The following is a 12,500-nucleotide window of genomic DNA, read 5'->3' on the forward strand; positions in this document are numbered from 1 at the left end:
GTGAATTAGAAAAATATATATATATATATATATATATATCTGTGTACGCGAATATGTGAATACATTAATATTTTTTTTTTTTTTTTTTTGAATATATTACACTGTTGGTTAGTTCTATATACGTGCACAAACAAGAAATTGAAGTGTCTACAATATTTGTATTAATATAAGTATCATAATAGTCGAAATTATCCTGAAAATTATAATTATGATTATCATCATAATAAGTGTTTTCTTCATTTTTCTCATTTTCTTTATTTTCTTCATTTTCTTCATTTTTTTTATTGTCTTCATTTTCTTCATTTTTCTCATTTTCTTTATTTTCTTCATTTTTCTCATTTTCTTCATTTTTTTTATTGTCTTCATTTTTTTTATTGTCTTCATTTTTTTCATTTTCTTCATTTTTTTTCTTCCCTTCATTTTCTTCCCTATATTTTCGAATCTGCCTTTCCTTATCATATTTAAGGTTGATAATGTTATTTTTTAATAACATAACTTTAGAATACATATAAATAATATCTGTAAACATAATTTTTATATTTTTATTTTCCTCCATATTTAAAACGGATAAGATATCTTCCTGGTGATCATTTCTTTTAAATATTTCTTCATCTTCTTTTATTAGATGTTTATATAATATAATATCTTCAAAGTGTTCAATATAATCAAAAAGATAAGAATTGAAATTACTTTGATTACCCGTACAAATATGATTTATTAATGATGTTATATTATTTTCTGGATTATTAGAATATACATTTTTTTTTTCATTTATTTTTGTTTTCTTGTATATATAATTATCTTCTACAGTATTATTATCATAACCTGTATAATTTTCGATTATATTAATAATATGATTATCACCTTTTTGTATAAATATATCGTTTATATTTTTTTCTTTTATATTACGTTCGTATACATTATTTATCTTTTTATAAAGTATTAATATTATTGCTTGGATAAAAGGAATATTTCTTTCATATTTTAATAAATGTACATTTTCTATAATAATATTATATAAATAATATTCTAGATTATTTATGTTATTATATTTTTTAATGTCATTTATTGATTCTTTATATATATTATCTTCTTTTTCAAAATAATTATTTATTATGACATTAGATGATTCATACATAAAATTGAACAGATAGACAAAAATGCAATTAATATTTTCTTCAGAGATAAAATTTGATTTTTCTTTTTTTATTTTATCCTTATCCAACATATCGTCATTATCACTAGATGGGTCCATGCAAAGCTCCTCACTTATATTAAAATGTTTATAAATTTTTTTATTAATTATATCATAAGTTACTTTAATCTGAAAAGTGAATGTATGGAGTATGTGAGGGGTATAACTTTACAGCTTAGTATATATGGGCGATGGGAAAATGAGGTTGCCTTTAGAATATATTTTATATATGTCGTATATAATATTATCATATATATATATATATATATGTATGTATGTATGTATGTGTGTGTGTGTGTGTGTTTCCATTTATTTACCATAACGTCTTTCATATTATTGTATAAGTTTATGTACGTAGGGTTCTCCTTCAAGTTGTTTAAAAAGGAAAAATATTCTTTTGACCTTTGATAAATTTTAATTTGTTCTTCCTTTCTTAATTGTTTTATTTCGTCGTTCACAAATTTTATTCCTTCCATAACTGATCTATATAATATTTTTATGAAATTAAAAATATGTATTTATGTGTGTGTATGTGTGTGTGTGTGTGTATGTGTATGTGTATGTGTATGTGTTTGTGTGTGTGTATGTGTATGTGTATGTGTATGTGTTTTTGTTTGTATTTGTATTTGTATTTGTTTTTGTGCATATGCTTATATGTAAATGTTACATAATATTGTATCCTCTTATATATAACAAAAATAATTTTTCAAAAATGAACAATTTATAGGATATTTATGTGGAGAAAGTATATATTTTAATATTAATACCTATTAAACAAATTACTGATGTTCTCTTTTTGCTTTTTATCATTTTCTATTTGAATTTCTTTTTTTAAATTTGGACGTACAGTATGAACTGAAAAAGGACTTTCCACCATTTTTCTTTGTAAGAAGGCTATCCAAAATATTACGTCATATATATATATATATATATATATATATATGATAAATATAACTTTTTTTTATATATTTTTTATTTTTATTTTTATTTTTTTTTCTTTTATATACGTTTATAAAATTGTATGGTTAGCTGTATATACGAATTTGTAAAAATATCTAAACATTGATTGCCACTTTGTTTTACATTTTTTATGTCCTTTTTTAAATGTTTTATATGATGAAGTTTGTACTTTGCATTAACGACTACATGTAAAGGAAAAAAAAAAAAAAAAAAAAAAAAAAAAAAAAAAAAAAAGATTAATGTATCCACATAATTGTGCATACATATATATACATATATATTTTATTACCTTTGTTTAATATTACATCAGATATATTAACTTCAAAGGTTGCACATAGAGTATCTACTATATTGGGGGTTACATTATCTAAAGAGAAAATGTGAAGAGCGTTTTACTTTGAATGTACATTCATAATAAGGTGTTTTAAATATACACACATATATTTATATATATATATATATATATATATATATATTACCTTTTGGTTTTTTATTTTCATTAAAACAAATTATCCATCCATTTACGTTGAAGGATTCATAAAATAGATATTTGTAGATATATTCGATTTCCTAAGAAAAAATAATACAAACCAGGATATGATGATACAAGAAATATTACTATATATTTTATCTATGAGACGTGCAAACACAAAATTATATATATATATATTTATTTATTTATTTATCTATCTATATTTTTTGTGTTTTACCTTTATATTTCTATATTTGTATATATTATTATTATTCCACGTAATATTATATTTCTTGTTTTCCTTATCTATACATATATAATATAGGTAAAAGGTTAAATATATATATATATATATATATATATTTTTATATATATATATTTTTATATATGTGAATTGAAAATTACAACCTTCTATGGGAATTCCATTGTATAAAGAGATGTCTAATAATTTCATCTACAAATAAAAATATAAAAACAAAATAATAACAAAATAAGTATCAAAATTTTATATTATTTTATAATAATAATTATTATGTTAATATTATTTGTGTATACTTGAAAATTTAGCGAGTTTCGTTTTGGGACAATTTCTTCTATTGATGAAGATATATTATAGATCCCATCAATCTAAGGTTCAAAGATATAAATACATAAAGGGATATACATATATAGGTATATACATATATATATACATATATATATATATATATATATATATATATGTGCCTATCATAATAATATCAATATAACCTTAACATTCATAATGTTATAATTAAGCCTATCGCAGTAGTGTCCAACCAGTGAATTTATATTTAGGGTAATATTAAAATCTTTAAGAAGAAAATATACACAAAGAATATATATGGATAAATAAATAAATAAATATATATATATATATATATATTTATTTATTTTATAAATAAAATATAACTTATGTCGATATCCTTTTTTATCGAATTTTCTAATATTTCCATTTCATTCTTGGTATTATTTTTATTCTTTTCCTTTTTCTTTTTATTTTTTCCTTCTTTTTCATTATCTTTTGTTTTTTTGTTCTTTTCATTATCGATATTTTTATTAACTACATTTTCTTTTTGATCTACATATTTATATGTTATTATAATATTCTTTGAAATTATTAACTGTTCATGTAAAAATGAGAAAGCTTTGATATTCTCATATCCTATCAACACAAAATTGTTATCATCACTTATATTGGTCTTTACGAAAATTTCTACTTTGATGTACTTCTCTACAATGTCGTTAATGCAAGTTTCTGAAATTTTTTTTTTTAAAAAGTAAAAAAGGAATTAAATAAATTAAATGGAAATAATGTTACCATATATTTATTTGCTCATTTCTGTAAGCCACACATATATATATATATATATATATATATATATATATATATGTATATTTATTAGTTCTCTTATAAAAAGGAAAAAAAAATTATTACATTATAAATTTAGCTTCATACGTATTATAACATTTTACCTTCATTTAATTGTATATAATTATTGGAAAAATTAATTTGTTTAAAATTATTTTGGCTTATGATATTAGATTCATATAGGTTATTATAAAAGTCTACGAAAAAATGAAAGATGAAGAAAAAGTAGATATATTATTTATATTACATGTATATCATATGTATTTAATTTTATATTTATAAACGTGCAGGCACACAAATATACACATATATATATATATATATATATTTATTTATTTATTTATTTATGTATATATTTTTCTTTTTATTCGGATAGGTACCTACTATATTTATCTTGTACGAAAAAGACTGGTCAGAAGAATTAAAATTGGTAACCTTTTTTGAAAATAAAAATCATAGAAAATAATCAGACATATGATAAATATATAAAATAAATACCCTTTGTTCTTATATTATTATTTAACATTTTTTTTTTTTATTACATAAAAAGACACAAAGAAAGGTCCTTCAGGCTTTTCTTTATATTCCATTCTTTTCTTTAATAGAAAGTAAAAAAAATATAATCTTCTTAAAAAATGGAGAAAGAGAAGGAAAAAGAAAAGAAGAGCAAACACTTTATCACAAAATTGAATAGATAAATATGTATATGAACAACCTAAGATATATATACTGAAAAAATATTTATTTATTAATATTATTTTATTATTCTTTTTTTCTCTCACATATATTTTACATATATATATTCATTAAAACATATATAAAATTAATATCACAGAATAATTGTAATGTATTTTTTTGTATGAATATTGTATATTTTGAATATTTTACACAAGAAAATTTTATAGCAATTTTTTTTTTTTTTTTTTCAAGTATTTATATTAAAAATATTAAATGTTTTTAATAAAAAAATAATTATATATACATACACATAAATGAATATATAAAAAAAAAAGAAAAAAAAAAATATATATATATATATATATATATATATATATATATAAACACACAAGTATTTTTATATGTATTACTATGTGGTCTTTTTCTTTTTTTTTATTTCATAGCAGATGATACTAGGATGATAGAATCTCCTCTAACAAAAACCATGTCTAAATTTCTTTCCATTTTCTAAAAAAAGAAAAAATTCAAAAAAAAAAATTTATATATATTTAAATCTTATTAAATAGGTATATTATTATATATATATATATATATATATATATATAACGATAAGTATGTTACATATATATACATTATTTTTTTTTCATTTTAATTACCTTGACTGTTTCTTCATCATTTTCTTTAACACTATATTTATAAGTCTCACGTACATTGGATAAAATCATATTTAAGTGATTATCATAAGCCTAAAAAAAAAAAATAAATTAATTATATGTTCATGTCTGGCTATATGATTATTCATATGTTGTAATAAAAATATACATAATGTATATATATATATATAAAATATCTACTTTATATGTTTATCATTACATCTAATTTTCCAATGAGTTCTCTATCTCCTTTACATTTTAAAATTATTTCTTCTTCCATATTTAAACGAATATAATCTAAGGGATCTACAAAAAATTAACATAAATATGTATAAATATGTTATAAATATAAATATATATATATAAATATATATATATATATAATATACTTATATTTTACATATATATATTTTTTTTTATTACTTTGTATTAATGCTATTTTTTCCATTTTATAAATTTATATAGATATTTACATGTATAATTTTTACGAAAAAAAAAAAAAAAAAAAAAAAATGAAAATAAAAGTAAAAATAAAAATATATTTTGTTCGGATGTTATAACTTAATAAAGCTTTTCATTATATTAAAACTTTGAGTATATCACTAAAAAAAGAAATATGTATGTTTTGTATATTATATTTAATATATAAAATTAGAAAAATATAAAATCTGGAAATATTTGTATTTTTTTTTATTAATATTTTAATAACATATATGTATATATATTAGCATATAACAACCTTATGTTGTTAATAATAATTATATATTATATATATAATATATATGTATATATAATAAAACATTTATGGTTATATATATTAATAATAATATATATTGTAAAATTAAAGGTACATAAATGGTACTTATATTATAAACATTCCTCTATTCATTAAAAACTATTTATATATATATATATATTTATATATTTTAAAATATATATTAATACGACTAATATTTTTTCTTACAAAATTTTTTTTCATATATGTTATTATTTAAACAGAAGAATCAATATATGTTCAAAGCTTAAGGATTAAATATAGAAACTTTAAAAAAAATTTGTAAAAGTATTAGGAAGAATGAAAACACATACAAATATATTATATATATATATATATATATATATAACGAATCAATGTTTTTATAAAAGAATATACAATATTAATAATATATTATAATTTATTTTAAAAATCCAATGAATATATATAAAATATATCTTTTTTATATATAGGATATTTATTATTATTATATTATGATATGAAAAAAATTATATAATTAATCAAATGTGATGAAAGAGATATTAAAAATGAACAACATGAAAAAGTAAAATTATAAAAAGTGTTTAATTTTTAATATATGAAAATAATAAATAAATAAATAAATATATATATATATATATATATATATATATATATAAACAATAAAATAAATAAATGACATAATTTTGAATGATTAATCATTCCAACTATGTGTAACAAATTTAAAACAAATATATTGTAAAATTAAAAAAAAAAAAAAATATATATATTTATATATATATATATATTTATTTTTCGGTTATTCTGAATTATGGGATTTATTTGATGAGTCACTAAGGGGCATATTTTCATCTCCAGTATTCATCATTTCAATTTCAATTTTCATTTTCATTTCATCAATTTGTTGTTTTAAGGAGTCTGTTAGATTTTCGTTTAAGAAATTGAAGCAATATGAGGTGAGATTATAGCTGTCTTGGAAGTCATTACGTGTAGTAAACTCCTGAATGATTAAAAAAAAAAAAAAAAAAAAAGAAACAACATATAAATAAATATAAATAAATAAATAAATAAATAAATATATATATATATATATGTACATATTTAATCACATATTTTATATTCCCCCAAAGGGTGTTTATTGAAAAAATTAACATGCAGATACAATATATTTACATATACATATATATATATATATATATATATTTTTTTTTTTTTTTTTATTTATTTGTACTAACCTGCATATTTTGAGATATCTCATTCTGTGTCTCCTTTTTAGTCTCATTTAATGCACGTATATCATCCTTATCCTCAACATGCTCTAATGTTTTCTCAAAACGGACATTCATTTTATCTTTATTTTCGACTTGCTCATGTAACAATCTATCTTTATACATATCGTCGTCATCATCATTATTTTTTTTGTTAATAAATACTTCTTTGATTGTATCAACATTAGTAAACCAATCTTTATTATGTGTAGGATCTGTATCTGTTATTTTTGAATGGTTATTTGAGTTATTAAAATTTCCCATATTTATACAAATATTATCTAGTTTCCTTTTTTGTAATTGTTTTTTCCATATATTTTCTTCTACAGTATATTCACAAACAAATCTAAAAACATGTACATCCTTTGTTTGTCCTATACGGTGGCATCTATCCATAGCTTGTTTATCAATTGAAGGATTCCAATCGGTGTCATAAAAAATGACTACATTTGCTGCTGTTAAATTAATACCTATACTACCACTACGTGTGGAAGAAATAAATATAAAAATCGATTTATCATTATTAAATTTTGTTACAATTTTTTGACGTTGTTCTACTTTTGTAGATCCATCTAATCTTATAAAAGAATAATTTAAATGGTTTAAAAATATTTCTAATATATCTAACATTTTAATAAATTGTGTAAATAATAAACATTTATTTCCTTCTCTTTTACATTTACTTAACAATTTCTCTAGGGCACATAATTTGCCACTTCCTAATGATATATCTTTATTTAAAGGGAAGATTATTGATTGTTTTAAAAATGCATCATGATATACTCTAGTAGCATTTTTTATTTTTAAAATGATTGGATTCATTTTATGATTACTATAATTTAATAAATTATTATTTATTCTTATATCATGACTTTTACATATCACGGATGGATTATTTATTAACGTAAAATTATGTATCATCTTTTCATGTCGTTTTAAAAATTGTTCCATATTAGGAAATAAGAATTCAATTATATAAGACATATTCATCATTGAATTATGACATCTGGAATGAATAAAATTGTGTGATGATATATCAAAACTTCCATACACATTAGAAGATAAATTAGAATTCATATCTTCATCATCACAATTATCTTTTTCTTGATCAATACTATTTTCTTCCTCTTCATTTATTATCTGTATTTCTCTATCCATACTATTTTTTTTGTCAACATCATTATCTTCTGGTTGATTGTTTGTTTTCTTTATTCTCTTGTACCATCTCTTTTCTCTTTTCCATTTCCTCTTTTTGTTATCCTTTTCATAAATATCCTCAACCCAAACTTCCTTGACTGATGAATAATAATTAATAGGAACATTGTTCGTATAATTATAAACAATATTTTTATCCTTTGTAAATTCTCTTTTAATTAAGTCTAGAAAATTTTTACCAAAGATAGGTATTCTTTCATTTCTTAATATATAGAAATTATTCATACACAGATTATAATATTTGTTCTGTTCCTCTTCTTGTTCTTTTTTTCTTTCATCAATTTGATTTCTTTTAATCCATAAATTATGTTCTAATGAATTATAATAAGTATTATTTGTGTCATCAGTAAATATATTTTGATACTGTGTATCATTATTAATTACTTTAAACATGTTATTATATTTATATATAAATGTTTTCCTATTTTTCATATGTGTATTTTCATTAGATGTACTTTTATGATAAATATGTTTATTATTTATATCGCTTAATGATTGTTGACTTGTTAATGTTCCTTCCTCTTTCATTTTATATAGGTATTCATTATAACTTTTATATCTATTATATGGATCAATATATAAAGAAAGAATATCATAATTATTATTTAATTCTGTGAGAAATTCATCAGAAAAACTTAAAATATTCTTAGGCATATATTCTTTATATATACTATTATAAATATAACTATGAACATCTTCTATATTTATGTTAACAAAAAGAGAATTCTTACATAGGGCATTTTCATTTATAAAACTTTTCGTGTATAGCAAATCAAGTGGGAATGAATTCATTTTACTTGTATTGGAGGAAAAAATATTAGACAGCGAGCTATTACGACTATTACGACTGTTACGACTGTTACGACTATTACGACTATTACGACTATTACATCTGTTCATATTATATATATTATTATTCCCATTATTATTATTATTATTATTATTATTGTCGCTCTTAAGAGGGTTGCTTTGGTTCAAGAGTTTTAGTATGGAAAGAAAAGCATTCCTATGATTAATAATATTAGTTGCATAATCACTTGTGCAATTATCATTATAATTACAATGTTGCTTATTATTATGATTATTATTATTATTATTATCTGTATTATTATTATCTTTACTATTGTTGGTGTTTTGTTCGTTTAAAACATTCAGGGAATGTTTTTCCTCATTCTCAATACTATTAATATTGTTAAAAGTATCTGCACAAAACTTATTATAATCACATTGTTTGTTATCATGTATACTTGTCTGCGAATCATTATTATTAGATGTGGGAGAATATTTATAAAAATTATTATTTGAATTATCATCGTTTCTCAAGGAATTTACCATTTCGTTTGATAATAAATTATTCATATTATTATGATCCATCATATGATAATTATTATCTTTTTCATGTGATATATTCTGACCAAACTCTTCACTGGTTTTTGTAAATCCAGATGGATTATTATTCTTCATATTATTAATATGATCATTTGGATAAGTATAACAATTTGAATTATGTTTGAAATTTTTATGATTCATTGGATTATCATACAATTCAGAAATATGATTATTACCATACAATTCAGAAATATGATTATTACCATACAATTCAGAAATATGATTATTATCACACAATTCAGAAATATGATTATTATCATACAATTCAGAAATATGATTATTATCATACAATTCAGAAATATGATTATTATCATACAATTCATTAGTATTATGCTTATTTAAAATATGAGCAAGGTCAAGTGATTTGGAAGATGTATTTGTTTGTTTGGTAACATTTCGACCACCGAGAGATGTAAATTCATTATGAAGAAAAAGTATTAGATAAAAATCTGCATAATAATTTTTTTCAAATAAAATAAAAAAACGAGGTACAAAATAACGAATTGATAACATATAATAATAAGGTGTTTGTATATATTTATTTGTAAACAAATCACAATGATTACATACCTTTCTTAATTGTATTAATATATTCATTAATCCTATATAATTTCCTGTATTTAATGTATTTTGTACATTTTTATTATTTATAAATTCATCATACAAAATTTGTTGTCTTCGTGTTAATTTACATTTAATTATATGTTCATATTTATTTGGCATTTCTTTTTCTACATTTTTCTTTAATCTTCTTAAAATATATGGACGTATAACTGTATGTAATCTATCTATTAATTCTTTGGAATGATGAATTTTACTTTTTTCTATAGCTAAATTTAAAGGATCTGAAAACCATTCCTTAAAATCTAAATGAGATGTAAATATATTTGGCATAAGAAAATGAAGTAAAGACCATAACTCTTCTAAACTATTTTGTAAAGGGGTACCTGTAATTAATAAACAATTATCTCTTTTTAAACTTAATATAATATTCCAACGTTTCGTATTAAAATTTTTTATATTATGAGCTTCATCTAATATTATATATTTCCATCTTTTCCTTTTAAAAACTAAATGATCTTTTACAACAGTTGAATAACTAGAAATGCATATATGAAAAGTATCTTTATTAAACCATCCAACTCTTTTTTTATATCTTTCATTTTGATTTCCATAATATGATAAGATTTTAAAACATGGACAAAAACGTTTTAATTCAATTTCCCAATTTATTAATATAGATGTTGGTACTATTACTAAATGTGGACCCCATATATTAAAATAATAAGCTAGGTAACTTAACAATGATATACATTGTAATGTCTTTCCTAAACCCATTTCATCAGCTAATATACCATTAATATTATTTTTATATAAATATAATAACCAATGTAACCCTGCATGTTGATAATCTCGTAAGGTCGCTTTAATAATAGGAGGGATTTTTGTTAAATGTTTTTCATCCATGTTACATGTTAATATATCATCATTATCATCACTGTCATCACTATCATTCTTGTGCTCATTATTATTGTCATTATTATTGTCATTGTCACTATTGTTATTATCGCTAGATGGTTTACTTTTAGCTATTTTTGTCCTCCTTAAATTATATTCATCTTTTATAATTCTTCTTTTCTTTTCACTATTTCTTTGACAAGATGATCTACTATCTCTTTTTATATGTTCAGACATCTCATCCGAATCGTTTTCGATAGCATTTTTTAATAAAATTAATTCTTTTTTCTTATTTATTTTTTCCTTATCATAATTATCACTTTCATGTTCATGTTCACGTTCATGTTCACGTTCATGTTCATGTTCATGTTCATGTTCATCCTTTTCATAATTTTTATTTTCTTCTTCTCTTTTTTCTATTTTCACCTTTGTATCATATTCATCATATTTTTCCTTTTTTATTTTATTATGAAATCTGGTTGGTGAATAATTTTCTTTATCACTTTTGTAATCTTCTCCTGTCTTATCATAATAATTCTTATTATCAATATGTCCATACGAGCAATTCTTAATTATATCATCCTTAGTCTCATGATTAAATTGCTCTTGATCAATTTTGTCATCATTATTATTATCATTCTCTTCTATGTTATTATCTTCACTTTTTTCATCATTATTATTATCATCCTCACCAATGTTATTATCTCCACTTTTATCATCATTATTATTATCATCCTCATCAATGCTATTATCTCCACTTTGGTGATCATTATTATTATCATCCTCACCAATGCTATTATCTCCACTTTTGTCATCATTATTATTATCATTTTCTTCTATATTATTATCTTCACTTTTTTCATCATTATTATTATCATCCTCACCAATGCTATTATCTCCACTTTTTTCATCATTATGACTCGTTTCAATTACATTCTCTTCATTTACGTCGTCTTCATTTTCCATAAAATTTATATAATCCTCTCCACTCTTAAAACCATACATTCTTTTCAACAATTCTTCAATGGGTAAGTTTGCTTCGTCATCTAACATATTGATTTCTTCTTC

The 12,500-nt window shown here is 20.5% G+C and overlaps 3 protein-coding genes across 3 annotated transcripts in view; all 3 read right to left on the reverse strand.

Annotated features, from left to right (window-relative positions):
• Positions 1 to 4,607, reverse strand: part of PRSY57_0819100 (hypothetical protein) — a gene marked incomplete at both ends in the record, with an annotated part of 7,022 nt that extends 2,415 nt beyond the window's left edge. Inside the window, 14 exons of the mRNA XM_020114739.1 lie at positions 101 to 1,324; positions 1,513 to 1,678; positions 1,963 to 2,089; positions 2,203 to 2,337; positions 2,445 to 2,522; positions 2,635 to 2,725; positions 2,866 to 2,933; positions 3,036 to 3,081; positions 3,183 to 3,254; positions 3,378 to 3,457; positions 3,559 to 3,861; positions 4,122 to 4,214; positions 4,398 to 4,452; positions 4,560 to 4,607. Of these exons, the coding sequence (XP_019970580.1) occupies positions 101 to 1,324; positions 1,513 to 1,678; positions 1,963 to 2,089; positions 2,203 to 2,337; positions 2,445 to 2,522; positions 2,635 to 2,725; positions 2,866 to 2,933; positions 3,036 to 3,081; positions 3,183 to 3,254; positions 3,378 to 3,457; positions 3,559 to 3,861; positions 4,122 to 4,214; positions 4,398 to 4,452; positions 4,560 to 4,607 (2,586 nt within the window). Of the gene's footprint in view, positions 1,325 to 1,512; positions 1,679 to 1,962; positions 2,090 to 2,202; positions 2,338 to 2,444; positions 2,523 to 2,634; positions 2,726 to 2,865; positions 2,934 to 3,035; positions 3,082 to 3,182; positions 3,255 to 3,377; positions 3,458 to 3,558; positions 3,862 to 4,121; positions 4,215 to 4,397; positions 4,453 to 4,559 lie in introns of the transcript that reaches the window.
• A 520-nt stretch (positions 4,608 to 5,127) lies between these two features.
• Positions 5,128 to 5,796, reverse strand: PRSY57_0819200 (U6 snRNA-associated Sm-like protein LSm3, putative; the record flags this gene model as incomplete). The annotated part of the gene is made up of 4 exons (XM_012907131.1): positions 5,128 to 5,202; positions 5,352 to 5,441; positions 5,569 to 5,654; positions 5,772 to 5,796. 4 exons carry the CDS (start codon positions 5,794 to 5,796, stop codon positions 5,128 to 5,130), a joined length of 276 nt encoding a protein of 91 aa, XP_012762585.1.
• A 1,105-nt stretch (positions 5,797 to 6,901) lies between these two features.
• PRSY57_0819300 (helicase SRCAP, putative) overlaps positions 6,902 to 12,500 on the reverse strand; it is a gene marked incomplete at both ends in the record, with an annotated part of 7,035 nt that continues 1,436 nt past the window's right edge. The window contains 2 exons of the mRNA XM_012907132.2: positions 6,902 to 7,102; positions 7,338 to 12,500. The exon at positions 7,338 to 12,500 is cut by the window's right edge and continues 510 nt beyond it. Coding sequence (XP_012762586.2) covers positions 6,902 to 7,102; positions 7,338 to 12,500 — 5,364 coding nt within the window. The remainder of the gene's footprint in view (positions 7,103 to 7,337) is intronic.

This window comes from Plasmodium reichenowi, chromosome 8 (assembly GCF_001601855.1).
Source record: "Plasmodium reichenowi strain SY57 chromosome 8, whole genome shotgun sequence".
NCBI lineage: Eukaryota > Apicomplexa > Aconoidasida > Haemosporida > Plasmodiidae > Plasmodium > Plasmodium reichenowi.